The sequence below is a fragment of the Dromiciops gliroides genome, chromosome 3 (assembly GCF_019393635.1).
Source record: "Dromiciops gliroides isolate mDroGli1 chromosome 3, mDroGli1.pri, whole genome shotgun sequence".
Lineage (NCBI taxonomy): Eukaryota > Metazoa > Chordata > Mammalia > Microbiotheria > Microbiotheriidae > Dromiciops > Dromiciops gliroides.
In genome coordinates, this window is record NC_057863.1 from 621,716,834 (window position 1) to 621,741,846 (window position 25,013).

The window sequence follows — 25,013 nt, forward strand, 5'->3', positions numbered from 1 at the left end:
CTTCCTGACCCTGGGGACCACCCTGTGCATGGGGTTTTCTTGGCAGAGATACTAGAGTGATTTGGCATTTCCTTCTCCAGCTCATTTAACAGATGAGGAAACTGAGGTAAACAGGGTTAAATGACTTGCCCAGGGTCACACAGCTAGTAGGTGCCAGAGGCTGGATTTGAACTCAGAAGAGCCTGACTGCAGGGGCCCAGCGCTCTATGCACTGTGGTGCCTTCTAGCTTCTTTCTAATAGCTAAAGTCAAGACCAACTTAGCTGCCCTTACGGAGAATTCTTTGATTGGGGTGACTTCATCTATTGGTTTTGCATCCTCTAAAGCATCCTCTATAGAGCCCCCAAGGACTCCCTTTTGCAAGGTAGCTAGGTAGTGCAGTGGATAAAGCACCAGCCCTAGATTCAGGAGGACCTGAGTTCAAATTCTGTCTCAGACACTTGACACTTACTAGCTGTGTGTCCTCTGGCAAGTCACTTAACCCTCGCTGCTCTGCAAAAAAAAAAAAAAGAAAAGAAAAGAAAAGAAAAGAAAAGAAAAGAGAAGAAAAGAAAAGAAAAGAAAAAAAGTCTTCTGTGTTTAAAAAAAAAACATGAAAAAGAACCCCCTTTTCAAATATCTCCCATGTTCAAATGTGGCAGCCCTATGCCTCAGTTGCCATAGAAGTGGTTTTGAACTCTAAAAGTCCAGGATCTCATATTTAGGTGAGAGGGATCTTAGAATTCAGAATCAATCAATGAATAAGCATTTATTAAGGGATTTCTGAGCTATGTGCTGAGCTGAGATAAGAAATCAGACTGTTCCTTTTGTGGAATGATGTCCCTCTTCCACTCCCGACTACTGACCTCCCTGGCTTCCTTGAAGTCCCAGCTACAATCCCAATAGGGGGTGTATGGGGAGCACTAGCACCTCTGCTGTGAGCCTTTCTCAGGGCTGCTCATGCACTTTTGGTAACCACCTGATTTACCCGACTCTCCCCTGTGACTCTAAGAAGCTGTAGCATTCACAGCAGCCACCCCACCCCCATCCATCTCTGCAGATGGGCTAAGCCAGGTTGACTGTAACTGACCAGCCACAAATCTGTTGGTGAGTTAGGGATATGTCTACCCCAAGTTATCTGAAGATATCCTGGAGGATTGAGGTGACAACAATTTGTTACAACGGCCTGAAGCGGGCGCTGTGGAGCACTTAGAGCTTGGTCAGGCATCGAAGCTGCCAAGGTCATTCACTGCATCCTGGCCTTGATTTCTGTCTTGCCATTGACCTAGATGACTCTGGAAGACAGGGTAAGGCTGTCGATTTTCTGCAACTCTGCCTCACTTAAATCCAATTCACTTACCAGTCAAGATGTCGCCTGTGATAGTATTGGTCCTCTTTGCAAAGGATAAACAACAATTCTACCTCCTACAGGAAGCCAGCCTTTCCCTCTTAATTCCAATGCCTTCCCTCTGTTAATTATTTCCTATTTATCCTGTCTATAGGTTGCTTTGTATCTATCTGTTTACATGATGTCTCCCCCATTAGACTGTAAGCTCCTTGAAGGCAAGGACTGCCTTTTGCCTTTTTTGTTTAGCACAGCACCTGGCACAGAGTAGGCACTCAAGCAATGTTTACGGAATTGAGCTGAAGAAAGAAAAACAGTTCCTTCCTTCCCTCAAGGAGCTTCCATTCCAATGGGCAGAGGTGAAAAGGGAGGGATGTCAAAGTATGGCAGGAACCGGCTCCTCCTGCAAATGGAGGTTCTGGGGAGAATGTCATCAATGGGAGGAGGGAGCCTGCAGGGTCATAGAGGAATAAGAAGGCTGCTGAGGCATGGCAGTAAAGGCTGGAGAGTTGGGAGGAGAGCTTTTTAACAGCATCAAAACAAAACAAAATAACAACAACAAAATGGATTCCAATTTCAAATCAGAGGACCTGGGTTCAAATCCTGATTCTGCTACTTAAAGGAATAAATAAACCCTGAGAGCCCTTCAAACACTAGAGTTGGGATCCTTTAAGACAGTCGCCTGAATATGAAGATTATATTCACAGAAGAAATCTGTAATTCTGAATGTGTACGGCCCTGTCAGCCTGCAGTTCTAGAGCTGAAAGGGGATCTCAAAGACTATCTAATCCAACCAATCCATTTTACAGAGAATGAAACTGAGGGTGAGAGATGAAATTATTTGCTCAAGGTCAAACAGGTAGTAGGTAGGATTCAAGCCCAGGTTCCTGGACTCCATTTGGCCAAATCGATTAAAAAAATACCATCTGCCGCCACCACCCTAACTCTCCAGCCTCTTTGTCCTCTATGATCCGGCCACATCTGGGTGGCACTACGTACCCAGAGCTTTGTGAGGAGGGGGTTAGCGAGGTAAGGTGCGGAAGGAGCCCAGGGAAACTCTACTGATCTTATCCTGGATGGTATAGAAGAGATGCCCGGGTTCAGTTATTCCCAGAGAGCCGTTGGGCAAACCACTGGGGCAGGTTTAATTACACCCTTCCCGAAATCAGCAAGAGACGGACGAGGGCCCGGGGGCGCTCTGAGCACCTCCTGAAATCCGCTGATACTGAGAAGCCCCCTTACTCCTCCTGTTTCTCCCCTATTCGATTTTCCTCCCAGCAGGACGAATTCTCTCGCGGTCCCCTCCCTCCCTCCCTCGCCTTCTCCTCGGCTGCTTTCCATCCTCCCTTCGCTCCCCACCCCCTTCCAGCCGCTCCTCCTTCCCCAGCCGGCGGCTATTTGAGCTTCAAGGATATGTGATCTCTGGATCCCACCGGGCGCGCTGGCACACAGACGGACGCACACACGGAAGCACACACGCGCACACCCAGCCACCCAGCCCACGCGCCGCGCACACAGGGGCGCACGCACACCCAGAGGCGCACGCACACCGACCGAGAGGCGCGCACAGAGCCCGTGCGCTCCCTCGGCGGAGGCCAGATGTCCCTCTCCTAAGCTGGAGCTAGCCGGCCCGGCCTCGGTGCCGGCCCGGCCTCGGTGCGGGCCCCGAACTCCCGGGGCTCCCCAGACCCCCCGGCCCAGGATGGGGCCGCCGCCCGGCTCGCCGCCGTCCCTGCTGCCCGCCGCCGCCCTCTGCCTCCTTTCCTGCCTGCTGTCGGCACCTCGGGGCCACGCGTGCCCCGCGGGCTGCGTGTGCGCCGATTCGCACACGGTGGACTGCCGGGCCCGAGGGCTGCCCAGCGTGCCGAGCGCCTTCCCCCTGGACGTGCGGAAGCTGCTGGTGGCCGACAACCGCATCGAGGCCATCCCGGCCGACTTCTTCATCTTCTACGGGGACCTGGTGTACCTGGACTTCAGGAACAACTCGCTGAGCTCGCTGCAGGAGGGCGCCTTCAGCGGCTCCGCCAAGCTCATCTTCCTCGACCTGAGCTACAACAACCTGACCGAGCTGGGCGCCGGCACCTTCCGCTCGGCCGCCAAGCTGCTCAGGCTCAGCCTGGCCAACAACCGGCTGGCCGGCGTGGACGAGGCCGCCTTCGAGAGCCTCGACTCGCTCCAGGTGCTGGAGCTCAACGACAACGAGCTACGGAGCCTCAACGTGGCCGCCCTGGCCGCGCTGCCCTCCCTGCGGACCCTGCGCCTGGACGGGAACCCGTGGCTCTGTGACTGCCAGTTTGCCCAGCTCTTCTCCTGGCTCCAGGACAATGCGTCCAAGCTGCCCAAGGGTGAGCGAGGGGCCGGCGCGGCCGGGCCGGCTGTGGGGAGAGGGCAGCGCGGGGGCCGGCCTGGGGGGCGGGCGGCCGGGAGCCGAGGGCTGTCGGGAGCTGCAGTGGGACGTCCAGGGAAGGCAAGTCGGCAAGCGTTTGTTAAGTGCCAGCGGCCTCCCGGCTGTTCCTCCCTAGAGACCCCCCACCTCCCGACGCTGGGCACTGGGCGCTCCCTCCTCAATCCTGGCTTCCCCGAAGGCTTGGCTAAAATCCCCCGCTTTCTGCAAGAAGCATTTCCCGGTCCCCGTAATCTTAAGGCTTTCTCTCCCATTTCTCCGGGATGTGGCTTGTTTCTGCACAGTTGGTAGCATGTTGTCGGACCCATTAGTGAACTTGTTCTGTCATTTGGCTTTCCTTGTATGCCTGGGGCTTGGCCATAGTGTCTAGCACACGGTAGGATCTTAATACGGGGTTGTTGACCGAATACTCACTATGTAGCAGGCGCTGTTCCTGCTGTTTCTGCCCTTCTAACCCTATACTCCCAGGGAACCGACTCTAGGATTGGAGGGAAACAGGCTTCCTTTGTAAGGGAGTCAGTCAGACAGCATCTGCCGGCTGATGGGAAAGTTTGGTTACTGAGAAGCTCCACTGGGAGAGGGAGCACTGGGTTTGAGTTTAGGATTCAAGCTGTGTGACCTCGGGCAAGTCACTTCCACTCTCTAGACCTCAGTTTCCTCACCTGTCAAATGATCTCTGTTCTTGTTCAGTTGTCTCACTCTTTGTGACCCCATTTGAGGTTTCCTTGGCAAAGATACTGGAGTGGTTTGTCTTATCCTTCTCCAGCTCATTTGATAGATGAGGAGACCGAGGCAAACAGGGTGAAGTGACTTGCCCTGGGACACACAAGGTAGTAAGTATCTGAGGCCAGATTTGAACTCAGAGACATGAGTCTTCCTGACTCCAGGTCCGGCACTCCATCCACTGCCCCACCTAGCTGATCCCAAATGATCCCCAAGGTTCCTGTATGCTCTAGAGCTCTGCTAATGACTAGATGATCCCTAAGGTCCAGTTCTGAATCCTGTGGTCTTATGAATCAGAGCCACAGGGGTACCCACAGCATAGGAAGCTCTGGTTTCTCCTTTAATAAGACCAGTGCACTTCGCAGGCATTCAATCAATGGTCTTTCCTTCTTCCCACCTTCCTTCTCCCCTATGGAGAGGCAGCATAATATAGTGGAAAGAGTGCTAGCACAGGAGTCAGAAAGGGCTGGGTTCAGATCCTGCCTCTGTTTTCAGGGACAAGTTATTGTACCTGTCTGAGCCTCAGGCAGGTCTCCAGGACCATCCATCTTAGACCAGCTGGGCTTTCCAGAAGTGGAGAGGGTTCTCAGGTGGATAAAATCACAGCTCCTTGCCATATGAAGGAGACAGAGAAAAGAAGGCAGTCTCTTCACTTCTGAAATTTGTAGTCTGCTGGGGAAGATAAGCCATGGATACAAGCAGAAAGAATGTGAAGATAGAAGCAAAGCGCTGAGGCAGGGAAGCTCAGTAGAGATAACACTAGGGCTGGGATCAGGAAGACCTGGGTTCAAATCTCACCTCTGACACTTAGCTATGTGACAATGAGTAAACTGCTTAACTTCTGAGCCTCTGGCAACTTTCAGATTTAACTAAATTTTTAAAAATTTATTTTATTTTCAATTTAAAATTAACTAAATTACAAATGGATTGTCCCAAACAGACAAAATCATATTTATGATCTGTCAGTATGTTGTAGAATTCAGGGCCTAGAGAAGTCTCATAATAATCATTTTGATTCAAATGGCCCTTTAAGGGTTCTCTGGTTGGGGATGGGGGGTGGGGGTGGGGGTGGGGCAGCACAGGGATCGGGATGCAGATGACATTGAAGTCTTTCCTTGAAGAATAAAGAGGTGGATCTCAAGTTCTGTTCTAGACAGATACAACAGTACCCACTGATTTCCAGTTGTTCAGCCGTTTTTAGTCCTGTCTGACTCTTTGTGATTCCATTTGGAATTTTTTTTTTTTGGCAGAGATGCTGGGGTGGTTTGCCATTTTCCTTCTCCAGCTCATTTGACAGATGAGGAAACTGAGGCAAACATGGTTAAGTGACTTGCCCAGGGTCACACAGCTAGTGTGTCTAAGGCAGGATTTGAACTCTGAAAGAGGAGTCTTCCAGACCCCAGGCCCAGCACTCTATCCTCTACGGCACCTAGATGCCCACTGATTTCCAATACGCTCGGCAACAGCACAGGCTGTGGCACAGGCTTGGGGAGCATGGTTCAGCAGTCAGAGGGGACTAGTCAGAACTGATGTAACATTCTCCTTTCCTGACCCTCCTCCAAGCATTCAGAAGGTCCTTCTCCATCTGCTCTTCCCCTCCTATGCATTATTACCCTTTCTCCTTCTGTGGCTGCTCCAGGACAACATGATACATAGGCCCAACAACTCCGACAGGGAAGGACTTTTCTCCTCCAGTGGCATAAACCCCTGTCTTTACCTCATACGCCCACTGTTGTAGACTTTCTCAAACTGTGCTGTGTGTATTTCACAGGCCATATATTGATTTATGCCCAAATCAGACTCAGTGTTTGAAGCTCCTTACAACCTGACCCCCAATTTAGCTTTCCAGATTTATTCCACATTATTCTCCTTCACAGACTCTCCGTTCCTCCCATATTACTGTTCCTCATGAATGACAGGCTCCTATCTCTGGGCTTTAGCACAGGCTACAGTCATCTCCCTTCTACCTGCCCTCTCCTCCTGCCTCCAAGACTCCCTTCCTTCCTTTGAGACTCAGTCTAGTGTCACCTTTTACATAAGACTTTTCCTGATTTCTCTAGCCCCACCCCAACTAATGGGGCCTTCACTCACCTTGCATCTAGTATGTGTACACCTGGGTGGCACAATGGATAGAGTGCTAGGCCTGGAGTCTGGAAGACCTGAGTTCAAATTCAGCCTCAGACACCCCGGGCAAATCACTTCACCCTGCTTGCCTCAGTTTCCTCACCTATCAAATGAGCTAGGAAAGGAAATGGCAAACCACTCCAGTATCTTTGCCAAGAAAATTCCCAATGAGGTCACAAAGAGTAGGACATGACTGAAACAACTGAACAACAACTTCTCTGTACGTGTTTGTTTATTGGCTCTAGATCACAAAGGGACTTTAGAGGTCATTTTAGAACAGTCATTTAGGTGGTGCCAAAGTTGAAGCCCAGAGAGGCTGTGACTTGGCCAAAGTCACACAGCGAGTCAGCAGCAGACCCAGATGTCCAGATGAATAGCCTTCTCTACAGTTTGGACTAGGCCGTCCCTGCCAGCTCTGGTGTTCTGTGCTGCTGCCCTTCTCAAGAGCTGTCCTGCATGCCAGGAACATCTGGGCCGAGGGCCTGCCTCTGTGGCATAGAGAGTCACATCACTGAGCGGCCCTGTGTGCCTCCAAGAGCTCAAGGCAACTCTGTAGGAAGGATTTTCCACATCTGGGAGATCCCTTTGCAGGTAAATAACAGGTCCAGTCTCTCCCTCCAACCCCTATCTCTTCTCAATCCCACTTGACTTAATTGGCATCAAGCAGGATGGCTTGGATCCCCCCCCCATCCCATGGGGAGAGATACTGGCTTCCAGGGGAGCCTGGGCCCCTTAAGCAGGTGCTCTGTATACCCAGGATGCCAGTATTGGCAGGGGGAAGGAAGGAAGAAAACCACTTCAGGACTCTTGGGGTAGGGGTGGGGGTCAAGCTGCACATGGGCTCTTCCTAGAAATGAGTCTAAGTAAATGGGGGAAGGTGACATTGTCACTATTAAAATAGGGGCAAAGAGGAGAATAGAGACACTTCCCTCCCTGTGACCTTGATGGCTCATGTTGGTTTGTAAAATGTGTTTACCCGCCTGCCAGGTAAGATTCCCTGTGCAGTCACCCATCTGATGATGCGCTCCTGGCCAAGAAGAATGAACAAAGGGCACAAGGGAAGGAGAGGGAAATCAAAGCCAATGATTTCCTAGACAATACCTGGCCTAGAGAATGGCAGGGTCCTTGATCAGGGGCACTGGGGCCTGTGCCAGGGTGTAAGGAGTGGCGCCTTCCCAGGGCCAGGAAACAAACCCTGACCTAGGGAGCAGAGGGGCCTGGGTGCTGGCCCTGGTCTCTGCCATTAACTTTGGGATCTTCTTTGGACTCGAGCTACCTCCTCAGTAGACAGGAGGGTGGACCTAGTGATCGATTTCTAAGGCTTCTAAACCCAGCTCTCTGCTATGGATCAGACAATGGGAGCCCTGAGGGCTCAGGGAAATAGTCTCGGACCAGTGGCAAACACCCCCACTGGTTCCTTGCCCTATCTCTCTCCTATATTATTGCTCCTTATTCCATACCATTCTGGGAAGCTGTATGGGTCGGTGAAAAAAAAGGTGCCAGGTTTGGCATCCAAAGACCTGAGCTTGATCCTCATGGCACAATGAATAGATCCCTGAGGACCTTCATTCAAATCCTGCCTTACACTTAGTAGCCTGTGACCTATACAAGTCACCAATCCTCTCTCAACCTCAGTTTCCTCATCTATAAATTGGGGATGATAATAGCATACAACATAGGGTTACTGAGATCATTTATGTAAACTGCTTTTCAAACTTTAGAATGATGGGGCAGCTAGGTGGTGCAGTGGATAGAGCACCTGCCCTGGATTCAGGAGGACCTGAGTTTAAATCCAGCCTCAGACACTTGACACTTACTAGCTGTGTGACCCTGGGCAAGTCACTTAACCCCAATTGCCTCACCAAAAAAAAAATGTTATAGAAATCCAAAAGGCAGTCTGGGAGGCAGGAAGTCCCACTTGTGGCATATACTGTGTGATACTGGGTGAGTCATTTTCCATCTCAGTGTCCCAGGCAGCTCTCTAAGGCTAAGTCTCAAAGAAGGTGCTCTTCATTGGTGGAGGGAGTCTCTTCACCAGAAGTTCCCTGCACCCAGGAAATCACAGATCTTGGTGGGAAAAAAAGCGAAATATTGGTGGGTGATTCATCATACCTATGGGACCTTGAATAAAACACTTAAACTCTCCAGAACTTGGTCTTTTCACCTCTGAAATGAGGATGGAAGAGACTAGATGACCTCTGAGGCCCCTTCCAGCTGAAAACTTATTATCTTAATAGCTAAGATGGCACCTTAGAGCAATTTAGTCAGATTTGTTAAAGAGGAAAATGCCTCCAGATGGGAGCCCTGAGACATTTCTGAGTCTCCTGCTCTCTCTCCCACCCATCACTACTTTGTAATTTAATGTGACTAGTCCCCACTCTCACCCTGCCCCTTCTGCCCTAGGGCCAGAGCAAATCCTATTTGCCAGTTCAGCTGTAATCAGGCGGTTGCGGCGGGGGAGGGGGGGGGTACTCCTTCTGCTGGGCAAGTGTGACACTCATCTATTGCTGGTGTGGATCCCCAGCAGCCTTTGCCTTTACAGACAAAAGAGAAGCGGCATCTAGTCTCCCCCTCCCCCACATCCAGTGGAGAGGAGCTGTCCCTCAGCACCCGTGACCAGCTCTGTCCCATCCCTCTCCTTAAAAATTTCCTTTCACAAGCTTCTTATTTTTCTTCCAGATAATTCCTTCTCTTGAGATGCAACATACACACACACACACACACACACACACACACACACACACACACACACACACACCACTTTATTAAAAAGTTACTTATTAAGGGTCACTGTGGGCCTGGAGTCAGGAAGACTCATCTTCCTGAGTTCAAGTCTGACCTCAGACACTTACTGACTGTGTAACCTTAGACAAGTCACTTAACTCCAATTGTCTCCCAAAAAAAATTCCTCATTGAGCTCATTATACTTAGAGGGAATTACATTGATGTGGTCCCTACCACACTGGGATTTGCATTCCAAGACTTGTCCAAAATGTACTCAGCATCTTATTGGCAAAATTAGGATTAGAAAGGATATTGGCTACCTGTGAAGAAAAATCATGTCCTTTCTCTGGACCTGTCTCTTGCCTATAAAATGGTGTATATTCATGATCCAAGGACCTGGGTTCAAGTCTTAACCATGCGTCTTACTCCCTTGCATGACCTCCCAGGGCAGACTTCCCTCCCCATCTGTGTCTCCATTCCCTCATTTGCAGAATGAGGAAGTTGGATTCAAAATTCCCTGAAGTCCCTTCTAGCTTTAACCCTATAAACCTGTGATACTCAGCTCCGGGCATAGTACTGTGGAAACAGTATGGACCAGAACTCACAGGACTCGAATTCAAATTGTGGCTCTGCTGCTGACTAACTGCGTGATTAGGTTCTAGGCTTGTAGAGTCTGTTTGATCACAGGGATCATAAATCTAGAGCTGGAATGGCTGATTAGTCCAACTTTCTCATTTTACAGATGAGGGAATCGAGGCCTAGGAAGGTCAAGTGACTTGTCCAAGGTCACACATAGAATGAGTAGATGTGGTATTTGAACCTAGGAACTCTGACTGGAAATCTAGCACACTCTCCATTGTGCCTCTCAGGTTTGTTGCTTTGGGAGCTGAATAGCATCTCAATGACGTCAGCAAACCCACCCAATTAACACAGCTCACATCAGGCCCAGAAAGCACATGTATAAAAAGAAAGGAATGTGCAGGTCTTAGGGTTGGAGACACCCCTCTTCAGCTCACCAGCAACTTCAGTGTCAAGAGATCACAGTGCATAATAATAGGGAGACTTGTGAAACAGGATAGCCTTGGGCAAGCTCCTGTGATTTGGTTGGAGGGTTAGGAAGATGGGGCAGGGGCTGAGCTGGCAACTTGTTCCTGGGGGGATACTTGTCCTGAGCGGGAGCCTTTGAGGTGGTGATCCTGGGGAGGTCACTGGCTGAGAGCTGGAAGGGACTTCTAAGGCCATCTAGTCCTCATTTTACAGGAGAGGAAACCGAGGCAAAGAACACCTAAGTGGCTTAGCCAAGGGAAATGAGTTGGTAAACAGAAGAATTAGGATTAGAACATGGGTCCTCTGACTCCAAAATCACATTGACATACTATTGTGAAAAGAGTGCTAAGTTTGGGTTCAAACCCCGGCGTGGCTACTTACTAGCTGTGTGACATTAGACAAGATGTCTAGCCTTTCCAGGATGGAATGTCTTCATCTGTAAAATGGGCCAAGGAGATGAGACAGGCAAGCAGAGATGGAAGCTGATTTCATATATGCCAAATTAGTCATAGCAGCATTTGTGTGTCTATGTGTATGAGAGAGACACAAAGAGTGATAGAGGAGAGAGCGAGAGAGAGAGCGAGACGGGGGGGGGGGGGGGGGGGCGGGCGCGAGCGAGCAAAGAACTAGAAACAAAGTGGACAGAGGCAACATGGCAGTAGACTAGAAGCCAGGAAGACTTGCATTCAAATCCTGGTAGATACTTACCAACTGTGTGACAATAGACATGATACTCATTCTCTCTGGCCTTCTGTTTCCTCATCTATAAAAATGGAAGTGTTGGACTTGTTGACCCCCAAGGTCCCTTCCAGCTCTAAGTCTAGGATCTAATGGCTGATGGGTGTGCATCAATTGGGGGATGATTGAACAAAATATGGTATATGTGTGGGGGTATATGTACACACACATACACACTGAAATATTACTGTTGGCAGCCCACTGCATGACACCCTAAGGTCTATGCCTCCATGAACCAGGTTCCATCTTAGGGGGATCTCCCCATCTCTATCTCTTTGTCTTGTTTTGGCCCCCACCCACCCAGAGTTACTTCTGAGAAATCTCGAGTTTTGTCCGAATCTCTACTAATGTGAGCAAAAGGGTTCTCAGCTTCCATATGGGCACTTGAGCTAACAATTCACAGTGACAGTGGCACATATGGTGGTAAATGTTTAATACCAGCTCTCAGAAAAGATGTATGCAAACCACGCTTTCAAGTTTAATCTTCAATATCAACATTTTCTCCATCACTTTGTCAAGTCTAGAAAGTCAACAAAACAGCAAATCAGACTCGGTTTGTGGCATTTGATGATTTTTGAGGTGTAAATGCTCACACTGAAAATTTAACAGTTGGCTCTTGGGAACCATTTTGAGCCGGCTGCAACACAGTCCGGAATATGGGGTATAGGACAGCCCTTATTTTCCTCTGCAAAGAGACCAAAAATGCATAAAGGATGTTAAGGGCTAAAATTCTAGCTAAACTGTCTAAAATATCTAATGAGTGGCCACCAATAAATTATAAGCTTTAGCAAGAGTTAGACTTTTAAGCATTTATTAAGGAGAATAAGAATTTGGTAAAGAGAGAGAAAGGCCTAGATTCCTATCTATTAAAGGGAGAGCACATTTCTAGCTCCGCTCTCCACCAGAGTCCAAAGGAAAAAGAGTGAGACCGAGCCGCCAGTCTCTTCCTTCTTCCTCCCACTAGCCCGCGTCACTTCCTGACGCCAAAGAAAAGACTCCTGGTCTTGCCCTCAAAGACCTTCGCTTCATGGGCGGAACTCTTCTACAGTAAGTCTCCAGCAGGTGGCGTCATTCCAATCGTTACAAGGATTTAGATAAATCCATAAACAGTTGATATAAATTCTTCCACTTTGGTAGATCCCACTTTCCACGTGAATCCCTAAAGAGTGTTATGTAGAACCCTATCATGTGTGTGGTTTGAACTAAGCCCTGACATTCACTGTAGGGATATATTTGAGCCTCAAACCTTAGAGCACAACCATAAAGATTTGGACCAACCCCAGAAAGCAGAACAAACTTGGGGTTGCTGGAGAGGCAACCCCCTTTCCCATTGAACCCACACTGCCTAACTCGTGATGGTTCTAGAGGGCAAAGTCTAGGCATTTTACTCCTCCATATTGTGTCTCAGTCCTTTGAAGCTTGGTGGGTAGTGGGGGCATTGACCTCCCTATGAGGCTGATGGAACCCAAGAACGTCTCCTTCTCTCTCTAACAGTCTAGGTCTTCCAAACTGTCTAGGAACTAGCTACTGAACAGAACATCCTCCTTCTTCTGTCTAGAAGACTGGACCCTAGAGGTCTCCAAGGGCTCATTATTGTCCACGAATTCCCCCAGGGAGATTGGGTTTTGGTAATTTTCCCCACTACCCCAGAAGATTGGGACAAAAGGATCACTCTTTACTTGGGGACATCAAAAACATGTTTACATTTTGTATTTTAAAAATAAATAAATATTTTAAAATATTTATTTTGATATATAAAATATAAGATAAAAATAAATATTTTAAAATATTTATTTTGGTATATAAAATATAAGATAAAAATAAATATTTTTTTAAAATATAATCAAATGGTATTGGACTAGACAATCTCTCAAAGTTCCTTTAAACTCTATGTCCTCAGATCCTGTAGCTTCAGTCAATCTATAAGCATTTATTAAGCTCTTACTTTGTATCAGACGCAATGCTGGGCTTTGGGGATACAAAAACACAAAAAAAGAAACATTCCTGCCCTCAGGGAGCTTGCATTCTATTACAAGAAGCAACATGCAGGGGCAGCCAGGTGGCCCAGTGGATAGAGTACCGGCCCTGGAGTCAGGAGGACCTGAGTTCAAATCCGACCTCAAACACTTGACACTTACTAGCTTTGTGACCCTGGGCAAGTCACTTAACCCCAATTGCTTCACCAAAAACAAACAAACAAACAAAAAGCAACATGTAATAATGATGGTAATTATGACGATGATAAAATTTATTATTATTTTAATGACCTTTAGGTAACATTTAAAGGTTTGTGAAGTATTTTACATTTACTATATCATTTAATTCTTTTTTTAAGACCATACCTATGATTTTACCAGTGTAGAAAATTCTCTCAACAAGGTGCTTCCTTTAATAATACCAATCTGCAATTTGCAGTAATAATACTTCCCTACAATTTATATTAATAATAAATGTTTATACTTATTTTATTTAAGTTTTATTTATTTAATTAATATTAATTTAATTCTAAAAACAATCCTGAGACATAAGGCCTATTATTATTATTATTATTATTATTTCCATTTTATAGATGAGGTAACTGAGGCTGTGAGCAGTTAAGTGACTTGCCCAAAGTCATACAGCTTGCAGGTATCTAGGCAGAATTGGAACTCAGGTCTTTCTAACTCCAATCCCAGGATTCTATTCACAGCATCACCTAGGTGTTCACAGGCATGTACAAAGATAGGTATATCTATATCTATATCCATATGTCTATCTATCTCTGTATCTGTTTCTATGTCTATGTCTATCTCTATGTGTATATAGACAAAGTAATTTTGGAGTGGAGGCAGCTAGTAGGTAGGGGTCAAGGGGAGTCCAAAAAGGCCTCATGTCCTCCAGTCTCTTCAAAAGAGCCTAGGCAAATGCCCTAAAAGCCAGAGAATCCAGGGACTTGGGCTACTGCTATTTGTTTCTATGTGGGACCCCAGGGTGTCACTTTCCCAAGGTAAAACCACCTAGGCAGAAGCCCCTGAAGGAATCCCCCTTCTCTTACATTCCCACTTGTCCTTTTGCCAAAGCCAAACACTCTCAAAAGGCTGTTTAGAAAGTATGAGAAATGAGGACTGTGCTTATACCAGCAAAGCCGAGTGTATGATTTGGCCCTTTCTTTATGTGGCCCAGTCTTGCTCTTTGGGAGTCACAGAGGAAAGACCAGCAGCCCCATGGGCAGCGCCCTGTCGGGGGCTGCGGGAGGACGACCCCTTCTTGACAGAGATTAGATGAGGTCTCTGTGGCTATTTTCATCCTCTCTCAGACCTTCTTTGTGACTCTCTGAGCATCTGCTTGTATTCGAACAGCTGATGCATTTTTAATGTAACTCTTAATTACAGCTTGTTTCTGTGGTGTACTCTTTCCCTTCTTGGTTCTTCCTTAGGTCCGGATCACCTCAGGGATCCTGACCTGGGATGTGTCCCATCCCTTTGCAGGGACAAGTGTAAGTGTTACTCATTTCTGAAGAGGCCATAGGAGTTATTGAAGATTTCAGAGCGAGAAGGGATTGGGGACCAAGGACCCAAAAGGTTCCACAGCACCATGCCTGGAATTCACTTCTTCCTTCCTTCATTTAGGTCTGCTCATGGGTTCAGACATCTGGAGCTGGAAGGGACTTCAGAGGCCATTTGCCGAATGACCTCTCATTTTACAGAACAGAAAACTGAGTCCCAGGGAGATGAAGTGATTTGCCCAAGGTCACAAAGGGAGTGTTAGAGTTGAGATTTGAACCCAGGTCCTCTTAGCATCCCTTGCTTCCTTCAAGGCTTAGATCCTGCCCCACCCTCTATGGGAAATCTTTCCTGCTTCCCCCCCCCCTTAGTCATTAGTTCTCTTTCAGGAGAGTCCGTGAATTTGGGTGGGAAAAATCTCATCTTTATTTTCACCAGCTTCTAATTGCAATTTAGTATTTCTTTCAATCATTTAAAAAGCCTGTAGGCTTCGGGACAGTTAGGTGGCGCAGTGGATAAAGCACCAGCCTTGGATTCAGGAGGACCTGAGTTCAAATTTGGCCTCAGACACTTGACACTTACTAGCTGTGTGACCCTGGGCAAGTCACTTAACCCTCATTGCCCTGCAAAAAAAAAAAAAAAAGCCTGTAGGCTTCCCCACACTGCCCAAGGGGCCCATGGCACCAAAAGAGTTTTGGACCCCATGATCTAAACCAACCCACACCCAACAAAGGCTCCCTTCCTCCATGTATATGTAGTGTCTTTATCAATAGAATGCAAGCTCTCTGAGGGTAGGAACTGTTTCATTTTTGTCCTTGTGACCCCAGGATCTAAAATGTCTGGGCTTAGTGGGAGCTTATTAGTGCAGTGGATTGAGTGTTGAGCCTGGGGTCAGGAAGACACCTCTTCATGAGTTCAAATCCAGACACAGATGTATCTAGCCATGTGACCCTGGGCAAGTCACTTCACCCCGTTTGCCTCAGTTTCCTCATCTGTCAAATGAGCTGGAAAAGGAAATGGCAAATTGCTACTGTGTCTTTGCCAAGAATACCCCAAATGGGATCATGAAGAGTAGACACTAAATGACCAACCACAGTTCTAGTAGATTCGAGTTGAAACAGGCCATCCACCTCCTGATAATGGGATGATAGATTCAAAAGGCAGATGAAACTCTTTTTGGTAAGATATTTTACTTGTTTTTAATGGTTGGGGGGTGGGGGGAGGGTTTGTTTTTGTTTTTCTTTTCTTTTCTTTTCTTTTCTTTTTTTTAGTGAGGCAATTGGGGTTAAGTGACTTGCCCAGGGTCACACAGCTAGTTAAGTGTTAAGTGTCTGAGGCTGGACCTGAACTCAGGTACTCCTGACTCCAGGGCCGGCGCTCTATCCACTGCGCCACCTAGCTGCCCCTTTCTTTTTTTTTTTTTTCTCAGTTGGAGTAAGGAGGGAGGCAGGGAGAGAATGATGGTCTCAAAATAAATTTTAAATTTCCTTTAAAAAAAAGGAAACCTGTGCTCACAGATTTAGAACTAGAAAGGGACCTTAGAGGTCATCTAATCTAACCTCCTCATTTTACAGACCAGGAAACCGAGCCCTAGAGAGATTAAGTGACTTGCCCAAGGTTATGCAGTTAGTAGAGAGTAAAGATTCGAACCCCAGGCCTTCCTACTCCTAATCTACCATTCTTCCCTAATTAGAACATACACTACTTGAGCTGCTGAGCATAGTGTTGTTGAGCTGTTTCAGTCACACCTGACTCTTGGTGACCCCATTCGGGGTTTTCTTGGCATGATTTGCCATTATTTTCCAGATGAGGAAACTGAGGCAAACAGGGTTAAGTGAGCTGTCCAGGGTCACACAGCTGGTAAGTGGCAGAAGCTGGATTTTAACTCATGAAGCTGATTCTTCCTGATTCCAAGCGCAGTGCTCTACCCACTGCCGGGAACATGTTAAGGGCTTAATGAATGCTTTGCTGTTTTGCTGACACCAAGGGAAAAGATGCAGCTTAATTTGTTTCACCTAATCCCCGATACCGAGCCAACTTTGGACATTGCCCTGGATCATTGTTCTTTTCAAATATTGATGAATGTTGAGTCAGCCTTCTTTTTCTTTTGGTTAGACCAGGAATCGAGTTTTGGTGACATAATGGTATCCACGTTATAATATGCCTGGTTAGGATGTAGATTTTTTTTTATATGCCCCTAAAGGTCAATTATCTCCCCTTGAAAATAAACAGTAACATGTAGGGGTTTTTTTTTCTTAAAAAAAAAAAGACTTATCATTTAATGAACAGAAGGCCAGTCTCAAAAATAGAAACATCTGGCTTCAAGTTTTTCCTCTGAAACATACTGTGGGCAGGTCATTTAACCTCTCAATGGCCCAAGGCAACTAACCCAACTAAAAATTATAGAAGAGAGGTTATCTGCATCAGATGAGTGTCTTTCCACATAGGGAAGTCACTATATTGATGAAACCACATGCCTAACCACCACTTCCATCTCCATTTGTTCTTGTGGCAAAGTAAAATTTCTCATCTGTCTTTGAACACCAGTATCCTAACGGGCTGCTAATATAGCTGGAACAGATAGGTGATGCAGTGGATAGCGCATTGTACCTGGAGTAGGAAGACTTCTCTTTGTGAGTCTAAATCTGGCCTCAGACACTTACTGGCTGGCTCTGGACAAGTCATTTATCCCTGATTGCCTCAGTTTCCTAATCTGGAAAATGAGCTGGAGAAGGAAATGGCAAACCACTCCAAACTCCAAATGGGGTCATGAAGAGTCAGCTATGACTGAAAAAGGACTGAACGATAATATAATTTGCATTAGCTACCATTGTTCTTGGTTTGTGCCATGCAACAGTTGACATCTCCAGGACTGTTTTCCAAAGTTAGGGGATGGCAGTAGATTCTAAGACTAAGGTTATACGCTCTCCATGGCAATAGCCTTTTAGAGTTAGGGACAGGGCACAGATAACCCTCTCACCCCTTGGTGACCAGTTATGGACCTGCCATTCATTAGTCCATATAAGCACTTGTTGGGTCTGCTTACATTTTATCTCTTTTAGAAGTAATAAGTTCCATTAATTTACCATCAAAGAATTCTAGAATCTCAAAGTTGGAAGGGCCTTTAATGGATATTGACATCTTAGCCTCAACAATTCCAAAACAAAACTTCCCTATTACTGTCAAGGTTACCACTATCTTCCCAGTCACTCAGACTCACAACCGAGGCATCATCCTCAATTCCTCACTCTCTCTTTCACTCTCCACCATTTCCAATCACTTGTCAAGTCCTGTTATTTTTTTAAATTTTTATTTTGTTTGTGTGGCAATGAAGGTTAAGTGACTTGCCCAGGATCACACAGCTAGTAAGTATCAAGTGTCTGAGGCCGGATTTGAACTCAGGTCCTCCTGAATCCAGGGCCAGTCTTTTATCCACTATGCCACCTAGCTGCCCCTGCCCAAGTCCTGTTATTTTTTCATAGCATCTCTAGTATATGTCCCCTTTCCTCCTCTGACACTGCCACCACCCTGGTATAGGCTCTTATCACCTCGAGGCTCTCCTATTACAATTATTTGCTGGATGGTTTCCCTGCTACAAGTCTCTCCTGATTACAATCCATTCTCCACCCAGCAGTCAAACTCATCTTCCTGTAACACAGTCCTGACCATATCAAATCTTTTTCCCTCCTCCCTCATTCAATAAACTTCAACGGTCTCCAAGATAAAATGTAAAATCATCAGTTTGGCTTCAAAGCCCTTCATAGTCTGGCCCCTTCTGCCTCTCTATACTCTACAATTGGGTGGTTCTGACTTCCTTACTCTTCCCCAAACAAGACCCTCACACAAACTCTCAGCTCTGGGCATTTTCTCTGGCTGTCTCCCATGCCTGGAATGCTCTCCTGCCTTGTCTCCACATCTTGACTTGCCTGACTTCTTTCAGGTCTAAATCCCAGTTGCTACAAAAAGCCTTTCCCAGTTCCCCTTAATCCTAGTGCCTTCCCTTAGATTAACTCCAGTTTAACTGGGGCAACTGGGTGGTGCAGTGGATAGAGCACCGCCCCTGGAGTCAGGAGGACCTGAGTTCAAATCCGGCCTCAGACACTTAACACTTACTAGCTGTGTGACCCTGGGCAAGTCACTTAACCCCAATTGCCTCACTAAAAAAAAAAAAAAAGAATGGGAGTTTCTTGAAGGCTGAAACTGGTTTTTGGTTTTGTTTGTTTTGTTTCTTTGGGGGGCCTTTTTGCCTTTCTTTGTATCCCTAGTGCTTATCAGAATGCTTGGCATATGGTGGTCATTTAATAAATGCTTAGGTGACTGACTATTGAGGCCAACTCCTACCCTAGGAAAAACATCACTACACAATAGCTAAGAAGTAGTCATCCAACATTTGCTTGAAGACCTCCAGTGAGAGGCAAGCCACCCAGTCCATTGGTCCCATCACTTCCTGGGAAAGAGAGGGAGAGGAAATGGAAACAGTGTCTGATTTTATATTCTTGGCCTCAAAGATCACTGCAGACAGTGACCGTAGCCATGAAATTAAAAGACGCCTGCTCCTTGGAAGGAAAGCTATGGCAAATCTGGACAGAATACTAAAGAGCAGGGCCGTCACCTTGCTGACAGAGGTCCATATAGTCAAAGCTATGGTTTTCCCAGGCAATATGTGGCTGTGAGAGTTGGACCGTAAAGAAGGCTGAGCACTGAAGAATTGATGGGTGTGAATTATGATACTAGAGAAGACTTTTGAGAATCTCTTAGACAGCAAAGAGATCAAATCAGTCAGTACTTAAAGAAATTTATTCAGGATATTCACTGGAAGGTTAAATACTGAAGCTGAAGTGTAAATACTTTGGCCACATAATGAGAGGATGGGATTCATTGGAAAATACCGTAATGTTGGGAAAGATTGAAGGCAAAAGGAAAAGGGGATGACAGAGGACGAGCTGAATAGATTGTGTCATAGAAGCCATGACGATGAGCTTGGACAGACTTTGAGAAAATAGTATAGGATAGATGGGCCTGGCATGCTATGTATGGTCACATGTAGTCAGGAAAGACTGAACGACTGAACAAGAACATTGTCAGGAAATCTTTCCTCATGTTTGTCTTTCTGCAAGTTCAGCTCATGATTCTCATCTTCTCTTTGTATCCTTAGTACCTAGCAGAGTACCATGTATATAAAAGGTGATTAATAAATACAGGTTGAATTGAATTGAATTGAATTGAACTGACTGATAATCCTTTTCCCCCCAATCTCAGAGGGAAAAAGAATTTACACTCCAAGATGATATACTGTAACACTCATCCATCCAATTTGAGACATTTCTTCTCTGGTTGTGGGAGAGGAGGCTGAGGGAGGCAGTATCTACGACTTGAGTTAGGAGCATAATGATACAATCAGAAGTGAACAGTTTATCCTGGGAGGCTCATTTTGACTCATGGAGTTGAAACTAGGATTTCTGCAGATGGTGGGCTAAGGTGAGGGTCTTCCCTGCCCTGCTCTTTCTTCCCCCCAAGCGATGTTCCTTCTTCCCGTCCATATATCTACTATCTGTTCACAGCCTCATATAGAGGTCTTGGGACTATGTCTTCCCTACCATGGGATGTTGCCCAACCCACTTAACTAAGAACCTTTATTTTAGGCGTAGTTTGTGGTTCTGGGTCTAGCTACAAAAATCCTTAATTATAACTTTGGGAAGTGTTTAATAATAATCTGTTAAATCGTGACAATGATACTATTAGCCTACAAAAGATGAACTTTTATTCAAAGTTTATTCTCAGTTACAAAAAGTAGGCATTTTTTGTACCTATGCTACAATCCACAGACCATTAAATATTAAAAAATTATAGTGGGGGGCAGCTAGGTGGTGCAGTGGATAGAGCCCTGGCCCTGGAGTCAGGAGGACCTGAGTTCAAATCCGGCCTCAGACACTTAACACTTACTAGCTGTGTGATCCTGGGCAAGTCACTTAACCCCAATTGCCCTGCAAAAAACCACCACCAACAAAAAATTATAGTGGGATAGAGGTGGCTCAGTGGATAGAGGAATGTGCTTGAAATCAGGAAGACTCAGCTTCCTGAGTTCAAAACCAATCTCAAACATTTACTAGCTGTGTGACCTTGGACAAGTCACTTCATCCTGTTTGCCTCAGTTTCTTCATCTGTAAAATGAGCTAGAGAAGGAAATGGTAAACTACTCCAATATCTTTGCCAAGAAAACTCCAAATGGGGTCACAGAGAGACACAACTGAAACAACTGAACAGCAAAAATAGTGGGATAGACGCCCCCCAGGATCTTTTCTATCTGCCCTCCACTGAATAAGATAAGAGTCTGTTCCTGATGGAAGCACAGAGTCTTCGACATAGTGGGTGCTTTTGTGAATGTATTCAATACATGCTGCGCTGGGCTCTGGAGATGTAGAAACTGACAGGAAATAGTCCCTGCCCTGAATTGGAATGAACTTCATCTCGGTCAACAGAGACCAAAATAGATCAGGAACTGTTGAAAGAAAAACCGAGTCCTCTTTCCCCATAGGGAGGAGGATCTGGTTTGGGACCCAGAGAAGCAAGTATAGAGCTGATGGGAACCTTTGGTCCAGGCCTTTCCATTATAGAAGAAACTGAAGCCCAGAGAGGAGCTAGGGGACTTACCCAAGGTCATACTGGCAGTAAATTGAATCTCAGGACTATAGATCCAGGAGCTAAAGGGACCTCAGAAGCCTCTAGTCCAGCCCCCTCGTTTCATAGAGGTGGAAACTGAGTTTCAGAGACATTAAATGACTTGTCACACAGGAAGTGTCAGAGGTGTGATTTGAACTCAAGGCCTCTGATGCTAGAGTCAGTGTTCTGTCTGATGTGTCATTCCTTAGGGCTTAGGGCTGGGGATGTGAACACAGGAAAGAGGGAAGGAAGGAAGGAAAGAAGGAAGAGAAAGAAAGAAGGGGAAGGAGGGAGGGACAGACAGGGCAGATGAGGTCTCAGAAGAGGCAGGCAGTGATTTAAGCAGTCATGCATCATCTTCCGCTTTTGTGGAAGAGATGTGGGTTATTGTCCCTGAACTCCTGGTCCATCCCCTACTCCCCACCTATGCTAACTTGTTCTTGGAACAACTACGCCCATGTCTTTTCTCTCCATCTCCTCCTTGTTATGATCTAAACCTGAGCAGATGTGATTTATGAGCAGGCAAATGAAGAAAGAAGGAACCCTGGGAAGCTCTTTGCCTGTCCCAGGGCTCCTTCTGCTCAGGCCCGAGGCCTGCCAGTGACTGGCTGCCCTCCTGGCAGCAGAGTCTGTTTCTATATATACCGTGCACATCAAGTTCACTTTCAGTCCATCGTCATCCAAGACGCCTGACCTTCCATGGCCCTCTTCTGGGAGCCCACACCGCTGGGGCTTTCCAGATGCATCTGTGCCCATTGTGTGACTTATGAACTTGTACACATCTGCTCCCAGCCTCCGGGAAACAGAGCACCGGAGCTGAGAGGGCCTTGGAACACTGTGAGTCAGAATTTAAAAAGGTCTTAGAACACAGAAGATCAGAACTGGTAGAACCCCTAGAATGGGATGCTAGGACTGAAAGGGTCCTTAGAATAGGCAATGTCAAAACTGGGAGGGAACTTTGAACGCAGAATGTTGGGAGGGACCTTAGAATCTAACATGGAGTGTCAGACTGGGAGGGGCCTTAGAACATGGAATGTTAGAACTAGGAGGGCCCTTAGAACACAGAATGACAGAACTGGGAGGGATCTTAGAATATGGAATGTCAGAGCTGAGAGAGAAGTTAGAGTAGAGAATGTCAGAACTGGGATGGACCTTAGAGCACAGAATGTTAAAGCTACAAAGGCCTTTCGACTACATAATGGCAGAATTGTCTTGTCACTGGTCTTCAAGTCTTTTCTTCCTTCTTTAGATGTAAAGCTGGTGATAGCATTCAAGGACCCAGTCCTGGAGGCTCGGACTCACCTCTGAGATAAGAGGCAGGGAAGTGTCTGGTAGGAAGCCTCCTGGATTTGGAATCAGTAGGGCTGCCTCTTATGAGTTTGGTAACCCTGGATAAGTCATAACACTTTTCTGAAACTCAGTTTTCCCATCCAGAAAATGGGGATGATGGGGCGGCTAGGTGGTGCAGTGGATAAAGCACCAGCCCTGCATTCAGGAGGACCTGAGTTCAAATCCGGCCTCAGACACTTGACACTAGCTGTGTGACCCTGGGCAAGTCACTTAACCCCCATTGCCCTGCAAAAAAACAAAAAACAAAACAGAAAATGGGGATGATAATACTGCCTAACAGGGTTGTTGTGAAGAGTGCACTTGGTAAGTCTCAGCAGGCACATCACTTCATTTGTCCAGTCCTTATTTTCTGCACCTGTAAAATGAGGGGACTGGACTAAATGACCTTCAGCATCCTTCCCAGATCTGACGTTCTGTGTCCTAAGGGACCAACTTTTCTTTTTTTTTTTTGCGGGGCAATGAGGGTTAAGTGACTTGCCCAGGGTCACACAGCTAGTAAGTGTCAAGTGTCTGAGGCAAGATTTGAATTCAGGTCCTGCTGAATCCAAGGCCTGTGCTTTATCCATTGCACCACCTAGCTGCCCCCTGAAATCCATTATTAATAATTATTTTCTTTTTTAAAATTTTATTATTATTATTATTTTAGTTTTCAACATTTGTTTACATGATTTCCAATTTCAAATTTTCCTCCCTCCCTTCCCTCCCTCCCCGCCTCCCCTAGACAGCAGGTAATCTGATATAGGTTATATATACATAATAACATTAAACATAGTTCTGCATTAGTCATGTTATAAGAGAAGAATCAAAGCAAAAAGGAAAAACCTCAAAACAGAAAAACAACAGCACCAAAAACAAAAGAAATAGTATGGTCCAATCAGCATCCATATTCCACAGTTTCCTTTTTTTCCTGGATTTGGAGAGCCTTTTCCATCATGAGTCCTTTGGATCTTTCTTGCACCGTTGGATTGGTGAGAAGAAGCTGATCTATCACAGTTGATCAACACATAATGTTGATGATACTGTGTATAATGTTCTTCTGGTTCTGCTCATCTCACTCATCATCAGTTCATGCAAGTTTAAGGGACCAACTTTGATTTATGTTCTAAGGACCCTCCAAACTCTGATGTTCTCTGTCCTAAGGGATCTTCCAGTTCTGACCTATCTTAGGGGCAACCAGGTGGCACGGTGGATAGATTGCCCAGGCATTGAGTCAGGAATATCTGAATTCAAATCTAGCCTCAGACACTTACTAGCTGTGTGAACCTGGGTAAGTCACTCAACCTTAGTCTACTCAACTGTAAAAATAAGGATAATAATACCACCTACCTCACAGGGTTGTTGTGAGGATCAGATGAGATGGTAATTTGGGGGGGGGGGGGTGAGGCAGTCAAGGTTAAGCCCAGGGTCACACAGGTAAGTGTCAAGTGTCTGAGGCTGGATTTGAACTCCGATCCTCCTGAATCCAGGGCCAGTATTCTATCCGCTGCACCACCTAGCTGCCCTAAGATAATAATTATAAAGCACAGTGCCTGACACATAGTAAGCTCTGTATAAATGTTTAATCTTTTTACCTTCGCTTCTTGATTATTCTTTTCTAAGATCCCTCCCAGACTTAACTTTTTGTTTTCAATAGTTGGCTGTTTTCATCCACAGTTCTCCCCCCCCCCCCCCCGCCTTTTTTTTCTTTTTTGCCAGACCTAGGTAGGCTTCTAGGCTCCAAGCAATAGTCCCTAAAGGGGAAGGGAGTGAAGTGGGACTCTCTGGAAAGGGAAGACTCTCCCTCTGGCCTGTGTACATGGCAAGGGTATTTCTGCTGTGGTGGGCCAAGGGAAGAAACTTCTGCCTGGGGCTTCTTGGGTCCCAGCAGCTCCACATAACACCACTGGCTCATTTAAAACTAGCTCCTGAAATCCCAGGGAAATTAAGATCATTTTTGATTTTCAAACATTTTTGTTGGCTGAGTAAATTGCTCTGAGAGTTTCAATGCAAGGCAAAAAACATTCACCCTTAGTAATGGGCTGGTAAGGAGAGTTCAGTGGGCTCTTAGATATTCTATTCTGGGAATGATTTTCATAACCAACACCTGCTGAACATTCCCAGACTGAGGAAACAGAGATGGAATCAGTGAATTCTGGAGGGAGGAAGAGTTATTGGGAAGGGGCCAGCAGGGATGGATTTAATAAGAAAAGAAAATTTAGGAGGAAAGTAATAACCATAAACAACACCATTCAAATAAAAAAGAAAAATAAAAGATAGAACCACAAATACCAAACTGCAGCTTTAAAAAATAAAAGGAAGCATTAACTTTTTTAAAAGAAAAATGATTTTTTTAGCATTATTATTATTTTTTTTTTTTAGGCAGTGGGGGTTAAGTGACTTGCCCAGGGTCACACAGCTAGTAAGTGTCAAGTGTCTGAGGCCGGATTTGAACTCAGGTA

The 25,013-nt window shown here is 46.1% G+C and overlaps 1 protein-coding gene across 1 annotated transcript in view; it reads left to right on the top strand.

Annotated features, from left to right (window-relative positions):
• The first annotated feature begins 2,768 nt into the window (after positions 1 to 2,768).
• Positions 2,769 to 25,013, top strand: part of LRRC38 (leucine rich repeat containing 38) — a 44,324-nt gene continuing 22,079 nt past the window's right edge. Inside the window, exon 1 of the mRNA XM_043995049.1 lies at positions 2,769 to 3,668. Coding sequence (XP_043850984.1) covers positions 3,026 to 3,668 — 643 coding nt within the window. The 5' untranslated portion in view covers positions 2,769 to 3,025. The remainder of the gene's footprint in view (positions 3,669 to 25,013) is intronic.